This window comes from Typha latifolia, chromosome 2, assembly GCF_019914945.1.
Source record: "Typha latifolia isolate L0001 chromosome 2, TyphaL0001v2, whole genome shotgun sequence".
In the NCBI taxonomy this organism is placed as follows: Eukaryota; Viridiplantae; Streptophyta; class Magnoliopsida; order Poales; family Typhaceae; genus Typha; species Typha latifolia.
Window position 1 is genome coordinate 3,708,643 of NC_133087.1, and position 25,715 is coordinate 3,734,357.

At 36.5% G+C, this 25,715-nt stretch overlaps 2 protein-coding genes across 4 annotated transcripts; one reads left to right on the forward strand and one right to left on the reverse strand.

Annotated features, from left to right (window-relative positions):
• Positions 1-155: 155 nt before the first annotated feature.
• On the forward strand, positions 156-11,801 carry LOC140782819 (transcriptional elongation regulator MINIYO). The gene is made up of 10 exons (XM_073129614.1): positions 156-516; positions 592-1,486; positions 2,303-2,430; positions 4,420-4,604; positions 5,221-5,326; positions 5,400-5,660; positions 6,778-6,966; positions 8,098-10,437; positions 10,948-11,157; positions 11,253-11,801. The coding sequence occupies exons 1-10, from the start codon at positions 307-309 to the stop codon at positions 11,406-11,408; spliced, it is 4,680 nt and encodes a 1,559-aa protein (XP_072985715.1). The 5' UTR covers positions 156-306; the 3' UTR covers positions 11,409-11,801.
• A 312-nt stretch (positions 11,802-12,113) lies between these two features.
• Positions 12,114-24,100, reverse strand: LOC140782822 (uncharacterized). Of its 3 annotated transcripts, none has more exons than XM_073129623.1 (13): positions 23,777-24,100; positions 22,280-22,454; positions 20,471-20,554; positions 19,544-19,785; positions 19,185-19,428; positions 18,959-19,038; positions 18,255-18,339; positions 16,413-16,544; positions 16,161-16,274; positions 15,583-15,627; positions 13,852-13,936; positions 12,899-12,949; positions 12,114-12,548 (listed from the first exon to the last, which is right to left on the reverse strand). In XM_073129623.1, exons 1-13 carry the CDS (start codon positions 23,962-23,964, stop codon positions 12,463-12,465), a joined length of 1,611 nt encoding a protein of 536 aa, XP_072985724.1. In that variant the 5' UTR covers positions 23,965-24,100; the 3' UTR covers positions 12,114-12,462. The 3 variants fall into 3 exon arrangements, with proteins under 3 accessions (XP_072985724.1, XP_072985726.1, XP_072985725.1); XM_073129625.1 differs by having other exon boundaries at positions 22,280-22,471; positions 23,777-24,024; XM_073129624.1 differs by having other exon boundaries at positions 23,725-23,823.
• Between the last annotated feature and the right edge of the window lie 1,615 nt (positions 24,101-25,715).

Genomic DNA, 25,715 nt, shown 5'->3' on the forward strand with positions numbered 1-25,715 from the left:
AATAGGGTGTGAATTGTAAAATCTGTAAAATTTTGGGTTTGATCGGTAGCAAATCTCTAATTTTTATTTAGATATAATTATAAAATAATAATGTGACCACAAATGAAACTTTAAAGTGATAAATTTAAGCCTGCACGTAAGGGGTAAACCGTAATTCCATTGTTAAATAACAAAACAAACCCTCTCCGATTCATCCCGAAGATACCGACCGCCGACAGCGTCGGACGACATCAACCCGAACCCTTCCAACGAGCTCTCTCCATCCTCCCAATCCCTAAAACCCTAATTCTAGGAGAGAAGAAAACAATGGAATCGAAGAAAGAGGTCAAGAAGGCTTCGTCTTCCAAGAATCCCAAGACCGCAGCCTTCTCCTTAAAGCAGCGGGTAGAAGAGCTCCACCACGCTACTGGCCTCATCGGAAGCATTGTGGAGAAGGGCTTCTCTTCCTCTCCCGCTTCTTTACCCACGCCAACGGTTCTTCCCTTTCCCGTAGCTCGTCACCGCTCCCATGGGCCGGTAAGGTTACCTCCCTTGCTTCTCTCCGTAGCTTTGAGAGCAGTACTCACTTATTGTTCGCTTTTGACCACGTAGCATTGGGCTCCGGTGTCTGCGGTGCGGGATTCCGATGAGGAGGATATGGAGGAGGAGGGGGATTCGATGGATTATGATCCAGTGGCGTTGTTCGCGAAACCCTTGGAGAGGAAGGATAAGAAAAGGTTGGAGTTTAGTAAGTGGAAGGAATTCGTTCCAAAGGACGATTCTGCTGCTTCCCGGGTCAAAAAAAGGGCCGGAAATGGAAGAGAAATAAGGACAATCGACAAGAAAGAAGGAAAGCGTGGATCTTTACCTTCCATTTCTTCAACTGATGTTGGTTTGGTTCACAAAGAGGAGGAGGACGCATCGATGCATGATAACAAGGACGTGTTGATGCGTAATAGCAATCAAAGTGAGCTCATTACAAGAGATGAGCGACAACCTGGTATGGAAAACATGGACATTGATGCATTGGATTCCATGAATGGGGTTTCTCGGCATCCCATGCAACACAATGGTAAACGGAATGAACAGAAGCACATTATCAATGATGCTGAGCCCAAAGTTTCCCTTATAGATGACATTGGTGTGGAGAACCTTGCTAGGTTGAAGGAGATGTCAGCAGATGAGATTGCAGAGGCACGGGCAGAGATAATGGAGAAGATGGATCCTGCGATAGTTGAAATGCTAAAGAAGCGGGGCCAAGACAATGTGGGGAACAGGAAAGGTGCTCAGCCAGAGAGGGAGAGGAAACTGCTGGATTCAACAAATGGTGGCCTGGATGAAAATGGGAAGATTTCTGGGGCAAGGCCTTGTGATTGGCTGGTGCCGGGTGTAGATAGTAGCCGTTCATGGAAGGTTTGGAGTGAGAGAGTTGAGAAAGTTAGGACACTCAGATTTTCCTTGGATGGGAATGTAATGGAAATTGAATCTTCTCAGGAGCAACATGATGGTATATTATCTTTATTGGCTGATCTTCCATACGTCTTCAATCTTTCTCTAAAAAAATACTTGCAAACATGTGCATTTGAAGTTATATGTTAGATATATTTAACTATTTACAGGTGACATATCTGAACTTAGTAGATAAGTGCCTGATTTCTGATCAAGTGAGTAAATAACATTAATTGGCTTTAGTTCTTTAAATGACCTCTTTTGCATAATAGGAAGCATTTAGGTCCAAACATGGTATGCATATTTCTGCAATTCGTTAGACACTGACAAAGTTTCTTAGCTCCATTTAACATATGCTATTACAGAATTGCTTGTTGATAATTTTTAGCACAAAAGAGTGTATATCATAGAAGTGCCGGCATGCTTCATCTTTCTGTGCAATGATCTTCTTCTTCCATTGTTTCCTATAGTTTGTTCAATTTATTCTTCTTCTTTTCTTTTAGTTGCGGAAAAAGCGTTATTGTGAACAAATATATAGTAGTGCTTGGCCTCGTAATCCCTTTCCGTCTTTTTTAATTCCATTTGTCTTCGTTCGATCACTCAATGTTCTTTACTCTTTCAAAATTGTCCTTTTTCTGTTTTGATGCTTGATTTTTTCTTTTTACTTTTTTTCCTGCAGAGCATATAATATAGTATTTGCCTGTCAATATCAGTATGCATCTATCAGCCATATTCTTAACGTAACTAGGGGATTCTGCAGAATTCTACCTACTATGCATCTTCTGGTAATTTATAGTCCATGAGCTGTCTAGTATATTTTTCTAGATTTATATGTACTTTCTATTGAGAATGGTGGTGTTCTTGTCATCTGTAGGTAAGAGGCCTCAGCATGTTCAGTATAATGCTGATAACGTGGCTGAGCGTGACTTCCTACGAACAGAGGGGGATCCTGCTTCTGTTGGGTACACAATCATTGAGGCAGTAGCACTTATTCGGAGCATGGTAATTTTTGTACAGCTACCATTATTAGATTTTAGTTGCACCTTGCTTATGTTTTTCTATCCCTCTGACACAACATAAATGGTAACATTCTTTCATAACTGTTCAATAATTTATCTGGCATGTGCATTCTTACATATACAGTTTTGATGTCAAATATCAGGAGAGATGTGGTGGGGGTTTTTTTTTTTTTTGGGATAAAAGTCCGTAGACACATTGATTGACATTAAGAACATAGTATATTGATCATTGAGAAGCACCTATCGGCTCATGAATTTCAAGGAAAAGGCTGGTCAATAATTGCTTTTATATTAACATAGCCAATTTTTCTATAGATACAAGATTCCATCTTGGGAATTATGTTCTGAATTTAATGAAGTAAGAATGCTAGTACCAAAACCTTCCATGATGACCAGATGGATGTTGCTATGCTCATCCTTTCTATCCCATTCAAAGGAACTTCCCCTTCCCCCCTCCTCAAGGTGATTAGGATTAAAGAAAATGTATGCATGGCTAAAAAGGAAAAAAGTACCCTTTGCCTTTGTTAGTTGACTTTGGGGATCATACAGGAGAGCAAGTCCATGAGAGTCCAGGACCTCCCATACTATGGTTTAAAGCTTCCAACGAGTTTAAAGGAACTTGATGGATCATTTGGTTACAACTAAAGGATGCCAAATGTGACATGAGGCAGACAATCAAGTTCATCAATATGAAAAAGGTCATATCGTTGCTTATGCTTCGTCCATGTCTCTTGTACTCGAGAAGGTTCCATGTCTGTATCTGTCTTGACTAAGTTTCCTACCAGCTCATTTACTACCTAACGATGTTTGGCTTTCATTATTTAGGATGCATAGAGTACTTGGTGAAGACACAATTGATGTTGTGAAGTAAATTTAATTTGGTAGAAATCTTATGATCAGAAGGAATTTTACATTTCCCAAGGTTCAAATAGAGCCTTAGATATTCCTTCATTTATATTAGCCACAGGATGCTTAATATCCTTTGCATCATAATTTGCTTCTGTTCTTTCTATCCCATCCTAGTTTATATTTGACTATACCTGGTGTGTCTGGTATGGCTTCTTCATATACTGCATTGGCTCATCTGCAACAATCTCTTTGATGGAGTGTTTCACTTAATATATTATAAAACGAGCACCAAAAATGTTTTGACAGATTCAATTACCAAAGTTTGCATGTTTAGGTGAATCCCATGGATACTAAACTAAATATCTTAGGATGAAACTTCTTGTTCAGTAAGATCTAGAATCAACCTTTCTCATCCTGGTGATCTTTTTGAAATCTTATTTTGAATGGATTTATCTCTCATTGTGTTTCCTCTTTTGTGGATGGGATGGTGGTGGGTTGTGAAGAGATTGATAATGCTATGGAGTGGAAATTTAGGGGAAACCAAACTTCTTAGAGAACTATTTAAAATATGATGGAGTCAAATTTTTGGACAGAATGCCATAAGAGAATTATAATGATAAAAAAAGCATTTAATCTTTGAAATTGATTTCCATTTTCTCTTAGCAAGAAGTTGAAAAAAAAATTAGGTGCATGAAGTGACCATTATGCTAGAACTTGAATCTAGCATGTATGGAAACTGCACCTTGCTGGATTCTCAACTATTCATTTGTAGGAAACTGAAAAAAAACCCACATACTCTTGCTTTCGTTAACTTATAAAGGATCATCATATTCTTCAAAATACAGAAAAGGACCAGATTGCAAACTGCTACGTGTTAGTAGTTGAGGATTAAACATTTCTCTGTGATTAAAACATGTAGGATTTTGGACATGTAATTGTGCTTCCTAGAATATGTAATATGCAGCATTTACAAGGCTGTTGAATTGTCAAATCCATATTCTACTCTTCTATTATTAGTTTATTACATCTACCTAATACTATCAGTTTAGACATAATATTATTCTCATATATTTTCCCAAGTATCCATGTTCTTGAGCAAAGAAGTTTCTATATTTTAATTTAGGTACCTGGACAACGAGCACTTGCATTGCAGTTGCTTGCTTCCATATTCAATAAGGCTTTACAGAATTTGCAGAAGATGGATATTAATATTAGGGAGGAAATTAATACTACTGATAGATTTGTCGACTGGCAAGCTGTCTGGGCATTTGCCCTCGGCCCTGAACCAAAGATGGCTCTATCACTAAGGTAATATCTGTGACTGATAATATCTATCAGAATAAGTTAGCCAACTAGGAATTGATTATATTCTACTTTGTTTTTTGTTGTGGAATAATTTTCTGACTTGTTGCAGTGGATGATTGGATTTGGAATTTCTGAGGTTCAGTAAATGATTACAAATTTGATTTTAGGTTGCTTTTTGCAGTGAGCTAGCTGCTTTTACATAGAAACACCGGATGCATGTATGTATGCGTGAATGTTTATGAAATTTGGATTAGCTAGTATTCATGGCAAAGTTAGAGATCAAATCCCAAATATTACAGAGGACTCCTGAATTATCACAAAGTAGAAAATTTGGACAGTAAAGGTTTAGATGATTGCTTCATGTGGATGATTATGACCAGACGTTTGCAAGAGGCTTCTTATGATTGATGTCTTTCTGCATGTATCAAATAGAAGCCATCTAGTCATCCTTGTAATCATAAAGATATAGAGTTATTAATGTGCTATGCTTTGCAACTTTTGTTCTAAAAGGTATATTCTGTTTGTGATTTCCTTGATATTATTTGTGATCCAGTTACTTGAGTTTTATAATTCTAATATTCATATAATTCATAATCACTAAATCTTGAAGCTTCTGCAGGATTGCATTGGATGATAATCATGACTCTGTAGTTTTGGCTTGTGCCAAAGTGATTCAGTCCATATTGAGCTATGATGTGAATGAAAAATTCTTCGATATTCTAGAGGTGGAGATTTTATTTTTTCAGTAGTATTTTTATTTCAACCAGGGATTTTACTTCGATTCATATCTCTTTTCAGAAATTACCTACTCTTGAGAAAGATATTTGCACTGCTCCTGTATTTCGAGGTAGACCGGAGCTTGATGGTGGTTTTCTTTATGGTGGTTTTTGGAAGTACAATACAAAGCCATCAAATATAATCCCTTATATTGGTGACAATGGCACTGATGAAATTGATGGGAAGCACACCATCCAAGATGATATCTTTGTGGCCGAACAAGATGTTGCTGCTGGTCTCATTAGGATGGAAATACTTCCAAGAATTTGCTATCTTTTGGAGGTTAGTATATTGACTTTCTATTTCGGATGCTTGATTGTCAATAATATATTAGTTTGCACCTAATAGGTTCCATGTAACCACATTTTCTTCTTTTTCCTGAGATTTACTGGCAGAAGCAAAATCAGTTGTAAGACAGGCCTGCCAGGAAGATTTTTAGTGTTGCTGGCTAGTAGAGTTGACTAGTTTCTGTTGTTTAGACTTGTTTGGATCAACCAGGTTTCTTTAGGCATGGATCTTGTCTACTTGAAGGAGAAATCATGATTTTGACATTGGAAGTTGGAAGTTTCTTAATCTCTAAGTCTAAGACATGAGGAAACCATATAAGCAGATTTAAACACAAATTATAGCATTGCCTTCGTTCGAAATTCTCGAACTATTAATTGCTAGACCTTAGTTAAATGATGAGACTTTGGTACTTAAGACTTTCAGCTCTAGCAAGGTATAGATTAAATTTTACAACATAGGCATATTCTATTGTAGCTTTTTACTTGATATTGTTGCTATATCTATTATAAGTTCATAAACAACTCATCATATGTTCGTCACCCCTTCTCCAATGCTTCACCCTCTTGTAGAAATTGCAATCTTGTTTCTTCTAGATCAAAATAATCGATTACCTTTGGAATGCTGTATTTGGCACTGCAAGGATTCTAGTCTTGCAAATATTATGGTCTCCTTTGGGTTGTCACTTTTCACAAGCTGACTATACATGGTTAAAGAAGAATATTTTATATTCAACCTTTAATTCTGTGCTCATTCTCTGCTATCACTTAGACAATGATGATGAGTCTAGCACCAGTAGCAGCCACAGCAACAATAACAATAACATCATCATCAACCAAGTATTATGCCTTGGATTGTTTTCGGCTGGTTGTATGAATCCTTTCTGCCAGCAAGCAAGTTTTTTTATCAACGCAAGGAATATATATGCTTCATGATGCTTAGAAAATAAGTAAATGTTGTATTGTGATCAACTTTTAATTGCTAAAGCTTGCATATGAGTTAATGATTTTATAATTGCTCGTCAATTTGACTATTTAAACAAATTTGGTATGGTTAATCTACTTATTTACTTGTTTAAGCTTTTTGACCTTTGAATATGTCTCTTTTGATCCAGATGGACCCTCTTCCAACTTTAGAGGATTCCCTTGTTTCAATTCTTGTTGCATTAGCCAGACACTCCCCACAATCTGCTGATGCCATTTTGAGATACCCACAGCTGATTAAAACTGTCGTTAAGATGTTTACTGGACAAGGTGCTGTTGAAGTTCATCCATCTCAGATAAAAGCAATAATTCTCCTGAAGGTTATCTTCTACCTTAATTTTAAACTACCACATTACAAGCAACAATTCTAGTGGTATTGGATTAACTGAGATAATGTGTACTCTGTCACGGATGTCTAGACTACTGTTTTTTTTCTTATTTGCATGCCGGTTTATGTTTTGCATTGAAGTGCTGCTTCACACTTTCTTACTTTTATAAGCCTTTTCTGAGCTCGATCTAAAACTCAATTTCAGCTTGGTGTTTGATCCTGCCAGTTGATTACATTATTGTGTATAGTTCAAATAATGAGGCTTCGCCATTTTATCTTTTAAAATTGAGAACATATACATACATTTTTGCCCATCATTCCCTTCACACATTAGTATGTTATTATATGGTGTTATGAACAGAGGCTTGTTGCCTTGTATAGTTTATAATACATTAATACCTGTTACTTTTTCCTCGAGTTAAAGGAATCTATTGGGTTATGTTCATGCGATTGGTGTTCAGCAGGCATACCTAGTTTGGTCAATAGTTTCTCTTTCTGAGAGTCAAATTGATTACTCCAATTGTGGAATCCATTATATCTGTGTGATGTACTTATACGTACAAATAGGCTAAAAAGTAAAAAAAAACAAGTCTGTTTGATGTATATACTTGCAAATAAGCTAAAAGACAAGGACGGGACTTCTTCTAAAATTAAGTTCTGAATTGATGAAGTAGACATGCTTGGAATAAAGTCTCGCTACTCAGGTGTGTTTCATCATTTTGAGTTTGAACCAATGAATGACTGAAATACTTTGAGAAGTTTTCCATATGTTTTCTTGCAGATATAAGATGTTGCAGAGTGCAAAGTTGGCTTGATAAAATTTAGGTGGTCATTATCAGAAAAGAGTATTTCTGTTTTGTTCTATCAAAAGTCTGTGATTTTTTTTCCCTTTAAATCCAGTGGATCCAGATTCCATGAGAAGAATTTGAGAGTGTAGATATGGGCAGATAAATGACTAGATTGTTACACTGAATGAGACTGGAGCTATTAAATGTTTTCTTGTTAGAGCATAAATAAACAGCATGTCATATGTGTAATCTTATTAATCTACTTGTTGGTTTTTCTTCAGAAAATCATCTCACATTATCATCTTGATATTATTATTCTTTTTTTGCTTATTCAGGTCTTATCCCAATATAATAAGAAAACCTGTTTAGATTTTGTGAAGCATGGAGTTCTTCAGAAGGCAATGTGGCGCTGGTATGGAAATTTATTCACCCTCGAAAATTGGATAAAATCTGGAAGGGAGCATTGTAAACTTACTTCTGCAATGATGGTTGAACAGTTACGGTTATGGAGAGTCTGTATCCATTATGGATTTTGCATATCATACTTTTCAGATTTTTTTCCTGTTATGTGCTTATGGCTCAGTCCTCCAAAGTTTGAGAAGCTACTTGAGAACGATGTTCTTGATGAATTCACCTCTGTTACAAGGGAAGCATACCTTGTACTAGCAGCGCTAGCACAAAAGCTACCTATTCTTCACTCAGTTGATCAACTTGCCGAGCAAGGCATGGACCTCTCTGGTGATTACATGGAAGTTTGGTCTTGGAGTCATGTAGTTCCAATTGTAGAGTTAGCTATAAGTTGGTTGCAATTGAAAAATATTCCATATGTTTCTCCACTTATTGCTGGCTGGGATAAGAGCATGAAGCATGTAGCCATTACGCATTTGGCTTCTTTGCTTTGGGTGATCTCTGCGATCTTGCACATGCTTTATTGTATATTAGATAGGATAGTGCCAGACAGCATAAATGATAAGAGTAAAGGCTACAGTCACCTCCCATGGCTGCCTGATTTTGTTCCTAAACTCGGCCTGGAAATTATTGAGAATAAATTTATTAACTGCTGGTGCAGTAGCAGTATACAAGTTAAAGAGTTTTCTACTAATGGTGGATCTCTAGCAGTGAGCCTTAGCCATCTGAGACATCATAGTAATCTTGATACATCATTATCTTCTATAAGTTGTCTTCGAGGATTAGTAGAAGTAGTTCTTTTGGTTGATGAAGTTGTCCGGAGAGCTAAACGGACAGAATTCCCTGAACCTCCCAAAGGATACAGGCCAGGAAAAGCTGCCAAGATATTAGAAGAAGGTATTACTAAGTGGGCTCAGAATGACTTGACAGAAGTGTTAAATATGCTAATGACAATGGTTGCCTCAGAATGGCCTATATTTCAGTCTGTGGAGATGTTTGGTAGAGGAGGACCCGCTCCTGGAATTGGGTTTGGATGGGGTTCTTCTGGAGGAGGTTTCTGGTCCCCGAAATGTTTCCTGGTACAGTTGGATGCACAACTTGTTTTGGATTTGCTTAATGTCTTCCCACTTGTGCTTGAGGAATATCTTGTTTCTGACAAAAGCATGAAATCAGAAATTATGATACATCCTAATCTTGCAACTTTACAGAGAATCAATGCTGTTCTTGGAGTATGTCTGACTGCAGGACCTAGGGAGAGAGCTGCTTTAGAAAAAGCATTTGATATTCTTCTCCAACCTTCTGTTCTGAAGTTCCTTGACTTCTGTATTCATTATCTTGTTTCCAATACTAAGGGTTTAAAATCATTTGTATGGAAAAGGACAGATGAAGACTATTTGTATTTGAGTAAGTTGTTGACTTCTCACTATGAAACTAGATGGTTGGGCATTAAGAGGAAGTCTTCTGGTAAAGTTGATAGAAACAATAATGAACTCGATGGATTCAGGAAGCTCAATGCTTTGGAAACCATTAGTGAGGAACAAGAGATGCCGGAATCAGTTGATCCATCTTGCAACTCTTTGTTTCTAGAGTGGGCGCACCAAAGATTGCCACTTCCTGCTCATTGGTTCCTTAGTGCAATCTGTGGAGTTGGTGACCCAAAGAGCAGCGGCACATTCTCATTGAATGATATCCTTGATGTGGCAAGAGGTGGTCTATTTTTCCTTTTAGGATTGGAAGCAAGTTCATCTTTACTGTGCTTTGATGTTCATAACTCTCCTATATGTGGTGTTTCTTTGGTGTGGAAATTACATTCTTTATCTATGGCCTTGCATGTCAACATGGATGTACTTGCAGAAGAGAACAGTAAGGATGTTTTTGAAGCTTTACAAAAACTGTATGGCCAGCATATTGACCGGCTACGACATGGATTTGCTAAATCCCCTCCTGAAAGGAGCGAGAAATTTCAAGGTTCTTCATCTAGGTTGACAGAAACTCAAGAGGGTGGAAGCCCGCAAATTCTTGGTTTTCAGACAACAATTCATGAAAGCTATACTACTTTTGTTGAGAACCTCATTGAGCAATTTGCAGCCATATCATATGGTGACATCGTATATGGGCGGCAAGTGGCAGTTTACTTGCATCGAAATGTTGAGGCTACAGTGAGACTTGCTGCATGGAATGCGCTAGCTAGTGCTTATGTACTTGAACTCTTGCCTCCATCAGAAAAATGTATTGCTGAGGCTGAAGGTTACCTGGAGCCTGTGGAGGTACTTCTGGGCATTTCAGTTTCCTTTCATCTTTTCCTTTAACATAGCTGAGCAATTAATTTGCTGATCAATTGATATAGTTGTTTTCCTTGAATGGTTTAGCTCGTTCCTCCAATACTCATCTTGCATGGCAAATATATGCCAGTGGACCAGATTATAAAAATTATTGTGATAGATAAGGTTATTTTAATAACACATATATCAGTATTTACCTTTTCTACTAGTAATATAATGAAAGCAGCCAACTTTATTTGATTTGTCATGATTAAGAATAGTGGTGCTTATCCAACTAAAAATAAATTTTTTTAAAAAAAATTCGACTGATCTTTTTTGCTTTAAATTCTAAATATAGAAGGGGGATAGTTAATTACTTAATTATGTTACCCTCCTCTGTCTGGATTAAGAGAGAAGACAAGTAAGTAATAATCAAATTCGGGACTATGTGTTCATCTTTTAGGAGTTTGATAATTACAGAATTTCTCTGAATGATATGTTACTGGTGTTTCATAGGACAATGAGGAGATTTTGGAGGCATATGCCAAATCGTGGATTTCAGGGGGACTTGATAGAGCTGCCACGAGAGGATCAGTGGCTTTCCAACTGGCTGTACATCACCTTTCTTGTTTCATATTCCAAGCCAATCCTTGTGAGAAGGTTACACTTCAAAATAAATTGGCAAGATCTCTCCTGCGAACTTATTCAAAGAAGCGACAGAATGAGGTAACTTTCTGTAAAGCCATCATATTGCATATAAGCCAGAAAAGTATCCACCAATTAGTCTTTCCACTTTTATTTTCTAAAATAAATCTTATCAGGATATGCTTCGGAGTTTTGTTCAACATGGATTAATCACGTCGCAAGGGACACCATGGACAGATGAAATCTGTAGGAGGTTTGAGGTGTTGACAGATGCATGTGAAGGAAATTCTTCTCTTTTGGCTGAAGTTGAGAAGCTGAGGTCTTCGCTATAGCAGCAGGTTATTGCAATGCCTTCATCCTGCCATACTTGGTGGTGGAATACTTAGAGTAAACATGTCTGGTCGCTACAGGACCTGAATTTTGCAGGTGGTCGCCCTTGTTTAATATGTACAAGTTTTGCCTACAGGACTTGAATTTTGCCGGTGGTCACCCTTGTTTAGTATGTATAAGTTTTGCAGGGTGATATTGGTTAAAAGTGAATTTTGACATCATTGGCAGCTTTTATCCCTGCCTTTGTGATATTGTTGGATGACAAAATATTAGTGTTATACATACATGTATAACACAATGTTAGCTATTAAAAGATGAAACTTTCGAGTGATATAAGCTCGTATGTGTAAAGAATGTACATTATATAATAATCTAATTTTTTTTTATAGTGATCATTTAGAGTATTTTTGAACAATTTCTCTTTTTCTTTGACGGAAATAACCTATGAATTACATTTCCATGGAAAATCTACTATTGGCATAACATATTTTGGCAATGGAAAAGAAAAATGCTCACTTTCTGACCCAATCAGTAGAGAATGCTGAAAACCTGCTATCGATAGTACTGGTAGCATTCCACTTGCTACAAATTGACAACTATAATGCATCTCATATGAATTCAGTTTCTGATCAAGAGTACCTCTGGCAACACCCAAGAAGTCCAATGTGAACAAAGTAAATCAGATGTAAAGCAGACGCTTGGCAAGATAACAGAAAACTTTGCTGAAAGCACCATCTTATTGTCTCCAAAGTAATCAGACCCGAATCTGCCACAAGAGATGGCACATTTTGCTTTGCCAACCTGGGCAGTCAGGAAAAGTACTCCCAAAACAGTGATCTTTGCTCTCAGACATTTCAATATCATGGCCCACTATTTAATTATCCTTTTAAATACTACTGTACAACCAGAAGCTGCGTAGGTTCTAGAAATGCTTTCTTAACAGCTTATCAGGACCAAGGGAAGCGCAGAACCGACTAAATAAGCAGGCCTCCTTCCCCACAACTACACTATCAGGGCGTATGCTTGATAAACTTCTGAGTAATAAATGAGGGAAGCTTAAGGGGGCAGCGCGTCTCCTGTTGACATCATGTGTGTGTCGCCATCTCCTTCAGTGGATTTCCTTGAATCAATGACTGAATCACCTGGCATTAAAAAGAAGGAAACAGTTAAAAGGAGAGTAGTGGCAGATGAGAATAGGTGATGCTTGTCTCATATATTAACAACTTAAGGATTATTTTAGTGTACATAAGTAGTTAAGTACCCCAAAGTTGAATGCACATAGTTAATAGTTTACTTGGATGCTGCTCAAGTCATTTTGAGCTTTCAAGCAAGTCAATTAATGACGATAAACCCAATAGATATGTCATGCTAAATTTCAGATCATTAGACTTGATATATGCCGCAATGTCAATCAGTCAAGTGAATTTAAAGAAAGGTTATGATTATACTTTAGCTAAATTAACGCACTTTAGGCCATAGTGAAATGCATTACCAAATATGGAATCAATTGAGCGCCTCCTTGGTGATGCATTTCTCTTCATATCTGCATGCTTAAGTTGATCAAAACAAGTATAGAATGCTGAAAATTAAGATAAAATCATGAAAGTACATCATGCTATTATCTTTTTTCTTAACCAAGGGGGAAAGAGATAAAAAGCCAAAGAGATACATATTGAGAAACATACGTTTTTATATTCCTTGAGAAAGTTTTGCAAGGAATTTTGTAAATGCTAAGATACATAGAAGAGCAGAAATTTTTTTCGACACCTTTTGTAATGATGGTGTTGTTATGTCAACCTATAAGATATGCAGTATATTGTGGGCGATGAGGGTGGGTAGATGCCTAAATTCTAAATGAATCAAAGTCAACTATAACTTACAAAATAGCAAGTCATTGTGATAATTCCAACCACATGTAGACTATAGACTACCTTCTACATTGTTCCTACTCCCTATTCCCTACTAACTATTTTATTCCTATAACAGTATAACTTTTTTAGCGAAGGGAGGCTGATATATGGAGAACAGAAGAAACAATAATGCATGTAACATTTGACCTTTTCCTCTTGGTAGAGATTCCAGAAGAAATCTAACATGTGAAATGCTATTAACACAAAACACCCACAAAAGTTTTTTCAAATTCCAATGCAAAATGAAACAGAAAAAACTGCATACATTGGAAGTCAAAAGGAAATGGAAAGAGAAAAATGCATAACTGTGTCAACCGTATCTTATATTGCAAGTATTATATGTTTGAATCAGAATGATAATGAAAGATAGAAGACGCTGAGGGAAAATTACATGCTTATATACAGATGCCAAAGTAAAAGAAATATTTGCTTTTACAAATTGTTTAAAGTATGATCTCTAACATCTATGTTACCTCAGAGAAACTTAATAAAGAATTCCAAAGCAAGTAGAAAACTTGAAAACTAATGTGCATACCAGAAGACTGTTGTAAGCCTTTGACTGCATCAAAATTCTTGTAAGTGTACCCAACAAAGCTTAGATCTTTAGCATCTAGAAGCATCTGGTCATTACATTTCAAGCACAATAACTCAACTCTCATATTTTAACTGAAAATTGAATGAGACATATGAAGGTTAAATAAGCACACAGACTAATCCATAGCATGTAGAGGAAGTTCTTATACAAATATCTAGAAAAATGTACACAGACAATTTGCTAGCTTGTCGAGTTGAAACCCACATTTTATGGGCTATCAATATCCTTCAAAAAAATACTCTCTCGATTGGAGGGATTGGTGTATGGTTTTTAACTTTTGAATTCTTTCTGCATTTTGGTGGAAAAAAAGCTTCTTTCTTCCTACTACAAAATGTGGGAACACTTGAACAACAATGATTCTTTTAGTTATAAACTTATATTTGCAACGACGACCTTGACCACCAGACTAATCAAATCAATTTGTTCATTACTTAATTGCCTATAACTTGTGCAACCGTTAGCAGTGATGACATATGAGTATGGATTTGCATCTTGAAATCTTACAAAATTTAGATGTCCTATGACACTTTTATGAATGACAGCTTACTTCATGACATATTGCTGAATTACAAGATTAATACTGATACTGGCTGTTCGATTTATCTGGACAGGTGTCATACCAGTCCTTGCCATCTTTCCTCTCACAAAGAGCTTGTGTAATTCTTTTTGCCCTAAGAAAGCTAAGGAAGCAAACTTTAGGAAGATAATTTTAAAGGCTAGTTCTCACTTCTCTTACTATCATTCAACTTTCTCTTTTGAAACTGTACACAGAAAATTCACATAATTAATTTAATTTGTAGAAGCCATCAAGGTGACTAAAGATTGTTATTTTTATTCACGTTTTAAGAGACTGGAGGAAAGCAAATTGAAGGCGAACCTCAGTAATATATTTATTTATACTCCACTTCTGTTAGCACTAGTGATAACCTAAGATAAATTGTTGAAATTATTTGTTTTGATCCCTCTGGTTCTGTACAAATGGCAGATCTCTGCAATATATTTATTTATATTTGAAATTATTTGTTTGGATCTCTCTGGTTCTGTACAATAAGCTCTGTATTTCTGATCTCTTTTAATTCAATGAACAAGATGTTAAACTAATTACTTATTAGGTTATAAGGTAGAAGATTTATAATTCCCCCCCCAAAAAAACTGTACGCTTTAATGTCTTACAGATTCCTTGTTGTATCTGTCATATATCTAATCCTAAATTTTCAAGATCTACCATATTGGCATATGCACATCTTGTCTTGTGTCCTACATAATCACCATTCTCACAGTTCTCATAGCTCTCATATCAGATTAGTATTGGGATCAAACATGCAGCTAACTATAGTCAAGTTGCACATTTTGCATGCACAGATCCAATACTCCTATGACAGGAGTAATCCAATAGCATCAACTTAGTGGTTGAACAAACAAAAGATAGATGCATGATAAATATCAGTGTATTGTGTGTTCTCAAGTGTGCATATTACTTACCGTACTCCAAATTAATGGAATTCCCCATGATCATGATTATAGCCATTTCCGAATAACAATTGAACGATAGAATTAAAACTCAATGTTGAGAAGGCTTCTCCATTAACATTCAAAAGCAAATACTATGATACTTTTGAGTGCCTTTAAGAAAATTTTCTGAACTGAACATTAGAGGGAAAGGTTGTGTACCTTCCTTGTGGGTCCAGAACCAGTTCTTGCAGGAGGAGTATCCAACTGAAGCAAAACACATAAGGAAAAAATGATTCAACTATGCAAGTGACTAGAGTCACAGGAAACAGGAATGCAACAGGAACATATGAGTAAAATTTAGTAAAGCAAAAGAAGGTAATAGTTGAACTATTGGTCCCACCCTTTAAAAGTGAAATAGTAGAAGCATTGGTGTAAGTACAAAATCCACAATGTTGAGTTATTTTTCTACAGAAAAGAACTGGCCCTCCTAAGACCTACCAATGAATTTTCAAAACACATTACAAATGCTAAGAGCCTAAGATGAACAGCTAGGATAAACTAAAACAAATCTACATCAGCGAGAAGAATAGCCACTGATATCACATAATTGTTGTACAGCTAGTTTAAAGGATAAAAGAAGAAATCATTCAGAGAAACTCCTACTGTTAAAAATAATTGATACGAGGAACTACAATTCCAGGAATCAAGGACTGAAATTGAAAAAGCAAATAGGCCATCAATAAGCTTAGCAGTTAACAAATACAGTGAGAGGTAACTTCAAAATATCATTGTTTTACTTCATCAAACTTCAGGAAGTTCTGTGTATCCAGTTCGCCATTGACTTCTGGCCTAAAAGCTGCTTCCATTTTGTAAAGCTTCTCCCATGCAATATCTTTGAACCAAGGGTGGGCCTGAGAAAAAATAGATGCAGTAAATTATATAATCTGATAAAATGTAGAATAAATTTTAAGAAAAGATTTGCATGATTAATCTAGATAAATAAACTACAAGGAGTGGGAATTCTAAATCTTCTTCATCTCAATAATTACCTTTATTTGATCTGCTCCTCCGCTGCCAAGTCTGTGATCGACATCACACAATAATCTACAAATAAGATTCTTAGCCTCGGGAGATAACCTTGCCTCTTCAGGAAATTTCAAATAGTTTTTCCAGTGCACAATCTAAAAAATTACTAAACCAGCATTAAGATGGGCTAGAAATCTTCTCAATTTAAAAGAGACGAAGAAGGCATAGCCTAGCCTCATAATGAAGAAAAAACAAACTATTAACAGATAAAACCATAAAATTAATCAACTTCATCAAGTAAAATAGAAGAAGTGGGGATGATAGCATTAGGTAGAAATCGTTAGTTACAAAATCTACATTCATTTATGGATGTAATACACTAATACTTAGAGAACAATTGCAAAAAAAATTGAAGAGCGTAAGCACAACTAGCAACACTCCCAAGTTCAGTTGAATGGTATTCTTCCTCTCGGGCTCTTGCAAATTCAAAAGACTCATCTTCACAACATTTTTAGTTAACAAATGGGGATGATATCATTAGATAGAAATCATTAGTTAAAAAATCTACATTCATTTATTGATGTAATACACTAAAACGTAGAGAACAATTGCAAAAAAAACTGAAGAGAGTAAGCAAAACTAGCCACACTTCCAAGTTCAGTTGAATGGTGTTCTTTCTCTCGGGCTCTTGCAAATTCAAAAGACTCATCTTGACAACATTTTTAGTTAAAAAATGGGGATGATATCATTAGATAGAAATCATTAGTTAAAAGAATCTACATTCATTTATGGATGTAATACACTAATACTTGGAGAACAATTGCAAAAAAAACTGAAGAGAGTAAGCAAAACTAGCCACACTTCCAAGTTCAGTTGAATGGTGATCTTCCTCTTGGGCTCTCACAAATTCAAAAGACTCATCTTCACAACATTTTTAGAGGGTTGCAAAAGCAGAACTTTCTTGGGGTTTATGTTCTCAGACCTTTGTTGTTCCTCTTCTTTTCTTCTTCTTTTTCCCGTTTTCCAACTTGAGACAGCTAGAAACTTAGATTAAGATCATTAAATCTTGTGCATACTTGAAGATCTTCTTTCCCCATTTAAAGTGATTTCTGTACAATACTATGATGTTTGCTCCTCTGTCTATGTTTAAAAGAAAGTCTGGAATTTAAATTCTTATAGCCAGTCCATTTCCTGCTTAAACTTTTACGAAAGATTTCAACAGGAATATGTAAGACAGTTGATATGAAATGTGTTGAAGTCGAGCAAACTTGTTACTATTACAATCTCAAATCAATAACTAATATAAATTTCAAGTTACAAGTCCTCATTTAAAATTGGCAAGATTGTAAACGACCAACGCCAAGCATGTTTAATGTAAGTTCCAGCCGATAGATAAGGTTCTTTGTCTTGTTTAGTCAACTTTGCTGTCTTACGAATATTAGCATGACTCAGGTAACTATTGGTTTACTTCTTTCTTTTATCATCTGATTGTACATAAATGTCAGAAAGAACAAAGATAGATGAGTTTATATCCAACTAAATGGATTTAGTGGACAAAGCAGAGGTCGTTTGATCACAGCATGTGACAACTTATGTAAAGATCGACAAAAATGTAACTACATAATTCTAGATGTAGAGGGTAGAATGGAAAAGAACTCAAAATGTATAGGATGTGTATAGTAAAAGAGAAGTAGAGAAGAACTAATATAGTGTAGCATAAATTGGGATTCGGAATTCCCTTTGGCTGGGATTTGGACAAAGGGAAAGGCAAAGAGTCTTTTTTTTTTCAATAACATAATGTTGAGATTAGTAATGTCTTACTATGCTGAACAAGACAAATGAAGTTCTGGCATATCAAGTCTAACCTTTCGACATGTTGTTATGGGATCATCAGAGTAAAATGGTGGATAGCCAACAAGCATTTCATACATAATTGCACCCAATGACCACCTGCGATTAACAGACAAATATTTTATTAGAAACTAGAAAATGGTTTGCGCAACCAAAAGTACTCAGTATTATGCAAGACAAAAGGGAGTTGGTGCACGAGGCTCCCGCCAAGGCAGCATCAGGGAGGGAAACTACATATCCTTATCCTCATTTCTGGAGAGGTCTATTTTCATTGCTTGAAGCCGTGAAATCTTGGATGCAAGGAGCAAACTTTACTCAACAATATGTACATTTTTGGAAACTACATATAGGAACAAGAAAATTTTAAAAGAGAAAACTGCTATCACAGATTTTAGGTGAAAATAAGTCTAAAATGTGAGCGTGATCGAAATTATCCAAGGAATAGAAGTCAGTAACATCCTCCCAAAGCAATGTTTTGTGGAGAGGAACAATCCATATATCAGATCATCCAGTTTCAGATTTTAACCAATTAGGCAATACAAAATATGAGATTTACAAAATTTGTGAGGTCCCTAAGAAAGAAAGATAATATGCAGTCAAATGAAATAGAGCATAAAACAGGCTAAAATCACATTACAAAATGGATAAATGAATCCTGAAAACACCAGAGCACGGAAAATATAGACAGAAATCAATTATCTAACCAAGAGTTATATACCAATCACATTCCATGCCATATCCTTTCTTTAGTAATACTTCAGGAGCAATATAGTCTGGTGTTCCCACAGTGGAGAATGCCTGAAATGACAATTTAGATCCTGTTACCCTGGATGTATTCCTTGATGTAGAAATAGATTCAAGATCAACTAACATGTTAAAAGCAGAAAATCAAAGTAAAGCATGGTGCAGAGATTACTGAAGTAGAAGGGCCATCCAAAAAGTACCAATTTTCTCCTGTTTATTTTCCAGTGCTGGAGTTGTTCATGAGGGCTCTTCCACCTACTACCACATTTGGTGTCTGGAAAACAGCCGTCAATGTCCATCGACTCCCTAAGGTTTTCATCACTCATGGGTTCATCTTCATTCAAGGTCGAGAGTTTTGAACAATCAATTGGTTTGCATAAACCAAAGTCTGATAGCTTCATGTGACCATTTTTGTCCAATAGAAGATTATCGGGCTTAATATCTCTGTATGAGAGCACACACTAAATAGAGATCAGTTCAACAATAAAGCATCATAAGATATTATCCATGGAAATAAACTACTTGTTTAGTGATTCAGATCCTTGTAAGCAGTACTAACCTGTGGATGTAGTTATGTTTATGAATGGATTCTATGGCCAGGACACTCTGTGCAATGTAAAATCTAGCCACATTTTCAGTTAAGGTATCTTCTCTGATGAGAAGGGTCATCATGTCCCCTCCAGGAAGATATTCCATTATTAGATAAAGGTATTCCGCATCTTGAAACGAATAATACAGTTTCACAATGCAATGGCTAGCAACTTCAGCAAGTAAGTTCCTTTCAGCTATAACGTGTTCCACCTAGAAGATAAGTATAATGCAAATGGTTACTAACATGTATAGCAAATAACTGATGTGCAAAAGTCAAATTACACATTAACTAACTTTACATAATGTGCAATTCAAGGAAAGTGATGACTTATAAACTACCAAAGGAAGTTATGACTTTGCCCTAACGCTGCTGCAGGGACTCAAAACTCCTAACCACACATTGTGGCTTGTGCTTCTGAAAGAAACCTACTACTAAATCTTAGAAACTCCTGTAGTGATGCCTTCAAAATCTAAATCCAACCTTGGAAAACAATAAATTAACAAGTTGTGGACAAGCACATACATAAGAACAAATCATACTGCACCAGAACATAAAAAAAAAATCATAGAAAAGACTATGTTGAACATGGTTCCTACAATGAACTTGCCTTTTTATATGAGAGCATCATCAATATCTCAGATGTAAATAAGGAAGTGAAGTAAAATGAAACACTTCAGTGCTCTGCTTTTGTAAACAGTAAAGAAGGACAAATTTCTGAGTTCAAGTATTTCAACAGTAATGAAGGACAAGTTTCTGAGTTTAACTATTTCAACAGTAATGAAAGACAAATTTCTGAGTTCAACTGTTATTAAGTTTAGCATTCATAAAACTAGACATCTTAGTAAAAGCTCTAACAAGGTCAGTTTGTCATAATTTACCATTTAAATATCTTACCTGACCCTTGCTAACCATTTCGGACTTCTTCAGCTTTTTCATTGCATAAATATTGCCAGAGGACTTCTCCCGGCACAATGTGACCTATAATGTGACAATACAAAAAGTGACTATGTAATATTTGCACTCAATGAATAAGGAACATGCAAGATACGCCTGCAAATGTCTATATGAAAGGGAAACAGTGGTCTGTGGACCTTATTTATGTATATCATAACATGGTGATCGTTGATGCACTTTTGCAGATATATGAACTACAATTTAGAAAGTTAAATGTTGATAAAGAATAACTGGGTGTTGACACTTGTAAATTTGATATAAACGTGAATCACCGATGGAGGATCGTGATATGGTATCAGCATGATCACAGCCAACACCCATATAATTTTAGTAGTACAATTATTTTGAAGAATTAATAGACAGCCAAAAGATAATCCTGATTAAAGAACAGCAAGTACATGGTTCTAGATTATGCAGAATCTTTTACTAAGAATTAAAAATGGCCTATAACACTATAAGTGATTCCTGCCATTCTTGATAACCCACTTCCATTCTCACTATTTCAACATCACACTATCACACAATGATGATATTTTCTCTTCGTCTTTCAATCCAAAGTAGAGAACCCGGGCATAAACAAGCCTAGCTTGAGTAGACCATGCTAAAGCTCAAGCTCAGATAATTTATAAACAAGAGAAATACATTCAACATAATTTTCATCCTGTCACAAGCAGCTATTTCAGGAAATCCTTGAGGAATGACCCCACTAAGAGTAGAAATATCTTACCTAGATTGCAATTATCAGGCCAGCCTTTGTAACATACAATGAGTATAAGAGGCTCTCATATTGTTTCAAATTGAATAAGACTGAAAATATATTGTTTATAAATTAGTTTATGTCTTCTAGCTTCGAACCAAACATAAGAAATATCAAGCCCAAGCCTTGCCTGATCAAGTTATCTAAATCCTATGGCTCTAAGCTATCATTATTGGACCAAAATTGGATATAAATTCTAGTTGCAGATTTAGCTTGCTCTCTCATTTAAAAGCCCCTTTAAACTAGACCTAACCACTCATAATACATATTTTATACAAACCATGAATATAGATTAAAATATACACGCATATAAGTTATTTTTATTAATTTTGTCAAAAAAAGTTATTTTTATTAGAGCTTGAATGGCCCAGATCAGCTCACTAATTGAGAAAAGTTGCAATGCTTAGAACAAAACTTAGTTGGAGCAGCTGGCAAGGTAGCAAGCTCGATTCACATGTCTATGATGACCATATATTTGTTTATCAGAAGTATATCAGAACTCAGCAATTTGTACATATTTTATTCCTGCCTTCTAGTTCAAAAACTGAATCAATTCATCAATGTCACATTATTCTAGAGAAAGTGCTATGTGCTTATTAAGATTGCATTTCAACATAACAAGCAATTAATTTCCAAGTCAGTTAATTGTTAATCCAATTTCAAAAGCATGAAGTTATGACAAAGCTAAAAGCCCTTTGCACTTTTGCAGAACTAGAAATCTAGAATCAGCAATAAAAATAGAGCAATAACAGAAGCTCCTCTGTGCAAGAGCAGGATCTGAATGTTCGCATTAGTAAATTACTGCAAGGTATATGGTATTAACTACAGAGAGGAAGCAATTTGTGATAAATGGTAATAATAAATTACGGCAACTTTGCATATAACTGCCAGTTACAGACAAGTACTGTACACAAAGAACTGAAGAAGACGTTATAGCTACTGAGTTCTGAAACCTACAAAATAAGTTACATGTAAGCTATGCAACAACAGACCTCCCCAAAAGCACCTCTTCCGATAATAGTAAGCAGCTCAAAATCATCCACGCAGATTTTGTGCCTTTTAAGTCGGATAAATTCTGTCTCCTTCCTCTCCAAATCCTTTAATAAATTAACTTTTTCCTCCATTGGAACTTGTGAAGAAGCTAGTTGTCTTTCTAAATACCAGCGTCTGCATTACGTATAAATCTTCTTGATCACAAGTTCATGTAAGGAAGAAAGGACCAAATATAGAAGCATTAGACTAAAAAAAAAGCTCGTAGGTGCATTTAAGAGGATTTGTGTGTTATGTATGTGAAGCAGGAAGCAATCAAGAATTAAAAGAATGCAAGCGAAAGATGCAATAGAAATAATATAGAAAATCAAACTAAGTGATCAAGCATAATGTTAGTAATTAAGCAAGTTAGAAACTAGTGATTTTGGAGGTAAAAGGGGATGCAAGCCAAAACTTTAAAACCGCTTTCCCTAGCTCCATCATCAAGCTGTTTATTAGATATAGAGAGAGAAGAGAGTAGCAAACACTACCAAAGTAACTTAATCCATATAATGTTTGAAAAGATAAAGGCAAGTAAATTGATAGTGCATTGAAACATTCATTGTGCATGTTAAGGTGGAACATCTGACATGATCTGGTTTGATAAGGGAATCTTGAATCAAAGATATTGGAGGCAAAAGAGAAGGGGAATTGCAAAGAAAGACATAACGGCTAGCATATCTATGATTGAAATAGTGGTTGGGTGCTTCAAAAGACTCTCCTCATAGAATCAATTGGAAATTTCAGCTTGGCAGGAAAATATAACAATACAAAGAGATTCCATGGGAAAATAATAACAAAAAAGATCTGTTACTACAGATGTGAATAAAAAGGACAAAGGGAGGTTCCACGAGAGCAAGATTGCCATTTTAATAATAACAAAATGTTTTGAGATTTCTTCCTATACCCAATAGTTGTGATTGGAGGGGGGGTCATGGAAACTGAAGTAGAATAAGAACAAAAGGTGACGCCTCTATAATTTTCATGCGCTATGGTTTCTTTCAGACAATAACAATTAAAATCGTATAGCTACTTGATTGTAGTTGTATATTCCACAAGTTTCTTCCCTCAAAAGCATCCATAGATCGTATTTTTCCCGAGGTAATCGTACAATACCATTCGAATGTGTTAAACAAACAGTCATATACTCTATAGAGTGCTAGTGGGCACAAGAACATAAGACAAGAACAGATAACCTTCTAATTTAGCAAACTAGTCAAACAACAGGGCTGCAGGGCTTACCATCAAAACCATCTCTAGGATCGGCTCAACGAGATCAAGATATCACATTCTAAAACCTAAACCGTATTGTTAAAACCTCGTAAAACTTTGAAAACTTAAGCTCTGACTCTGAACGATTAAAGCAATCAAGAAACGATCTCGACACTAATAAGAGTATAAGACGGACCGCGAACAAGACTTAGATCTCATAGAGAGGTGAGATCGATAAGGGATCTGACCTCTCCTTGCGCTCCTGGATGTTCTTCATGTGGGATCGGTAGTGGTTCTCGATGAACTTCTTCGCGGCGGCGACGCGTTCCATGGTGAGGCTCGACCCCACCTCCTCCTCCTTCTCATCCGGCAGCGGCGGCGCCGCCGGTACCCCTTCACCTACTCCATTCTTCCTCTCATCGCCGGTTTCCTCCATCTCTCGCTCTCTCTCTCTCTCTCTCTCTCTCTCTCTCTCACCTTCGTGGTCTCTCTCTATATTCCCCTTACTCGACCATATATTTCACGCCGTTTATTTATTAATTAACATACTGTAGAGATGTGCACACGAATGAAATCGGAACACAACGAGAAGATGAATTGGTCTCTCTCCCCGTTGGGTATATATACTTCAAGCAGTGTATTAAATCCCATGGAATAGTTACTTACATATTAATAAAATTAACATAACCAAGCATGATCCCCTGATGATGATGATGAAAGCTTACGATTGTGTAAGCTTAGCAAATGTTCTTGGTACCCTATCCTAGTCGGATGGTGTCACTGGATTCCAAGCTTGCATCATCTCGTGATGTTTTCCAATCCTCATAAATGGTTCCCTAGCCTACTGGGTTGTTTCCCACCCTTTGTCAAGGAGACTTGCTAACTATCTCAGTCTCATTAATGCTGTATGATAGAGTCTCGCAGATTGTCTAGATATCGAGTTGAGGATGTCCACTTCTCTCATTTGATTGACCTCTATTTCATTGTTTAAGCATGCCTGCATCCTTAGTTTTTGGATCTTTACTCTCTCCTCTAGAACTAGAAAGTCGATTTTGAAAAAAGTCTCAACATTTTCCTTCTGTGCTCGCTTAGCCTCGATCGAGCAATCCCCCTTGTGTTAGATCTTTGGTTTCCACTTGGACATGATATCATTCTTGAACCTCAGAATGCTTATCTCCAACTCCCCAGTCTAGGTTAAGGATCACAAGGTGCAGCTGGATAGGGTGACTACGTTGGGTGGAAGTGCAACATGCTCTCTCCACTATCGATAGACTCACCACAACTAACTCCACCTACTGGCTCGACTAAACCTGGACTCACAATTCTATAATCAATTCTAATGCTTGGATTTGATGGCCTCACCAAAAGGGAGAGCCGCGAGCAAGCTCCATCTGTACTCTTCTCCTCCTCCTCCTCCACCTCCAAGACATCTTAGAAGGAGTGGAAGACTGTAAGCTCCTATAGGGGCTCCTAGGGTGAGAACACTTCATTGGAAAATGCTCTAGAATTGCATACCGACTAGGGTGTTTCTCCATGAGTTGGAATTGGGCTAGACAAGGATTGTGCCTTGTGTGAGCTACATAGGGTGCACATATTCTTTACTTGTAGCACAAACTAGCTAGCTACAGATTGGACCCTTGACCCAAATCAGAACATAAGGGATGAGTGGTGATAGCCTCCTTCATGTGGTCCATTTGGAAGCGGTGGTTTAATCTAGGGCAATAGCTCGATGGCCAACCCACCTTGCTGACAGTCCCCAATGCCCCGGACTAAGGTTGCTAGGAGCCATCGGCATAGGACTCCTGGAAGGTCAACATGGATGGTGCCCTCGTGCGGTAGGAGTTGCCAAGCAGAAGCTGGAGCAGTTTTACGGAAGACAAAAACGAGTCCATTGTTTCATGCCGTGGCAGTTGATTTAGTTGTAGCTTGTGTTACTGGTGATTAGTTAACTGTTAACGTACGTACACAATGTTGTTAGCAAAATACAACTTTTTAGCATATTAATCCTTCCAAGTAGCAACGTGTCCCATGAAGTCGAAGCAATTCGACCCAACACCCCCTCATGCTTTAGTTTTTATCCATACCGTAATATATATATATATATATATACTTTTCGTTAATTATTTTTAACTATCAATTATCCTATACAATACGAAGTAACCGTAATATACTTGAAGTAAAATTTTC

Excerpts from the sequence above, each read along its gene's own strand:
- LOC140782819 (XM_073129614.1), top strand. The coding sequence starts at position 307 with ATGGAATCGAAGAAAGAGGTCAAGAAGGCTTCGTCTTCCAAGAATCCC. Across the intron at positions 2,431-4,419 it reads TAGCACTTATTCGGAGCATG|GTACCTGGACAACGAGCACT; the intron begins GTAATTTTTGTA and ends ATTTTAATTTAG. Across the intron at positions 10,438-10,947 it reads GTTACCTGGAGCCTGTGGAG|GACAATGAGGAGATTTTGGA; the intron begins GTACTTCTGGGC and ends GGTGTTTCATAG.
- LOC140782822 (XM_073129623.1), bottom strand. The coding sequence starts at position 23,964 with ATGGAGGAAACCGGCGATGAGAGGAAGAATGGAGTAGGTGAAGGGGTA. Across the intron at positions 16,545-18,254 it reads CCATAACAACATGTCGAAAG|ATTGTGCACTGGAAAAACTA; the intron begins GTTAGACTTGAT and ends GTAATTTTTTAG. Across the intron at positions 16,275-16,412 it reads GAGGAGCAGATCAAATAAAG|GCCCACCCTTGGTTCAAAGA; the intron begins GTAATTATTGAG and ends ATTTTTTCTCAG.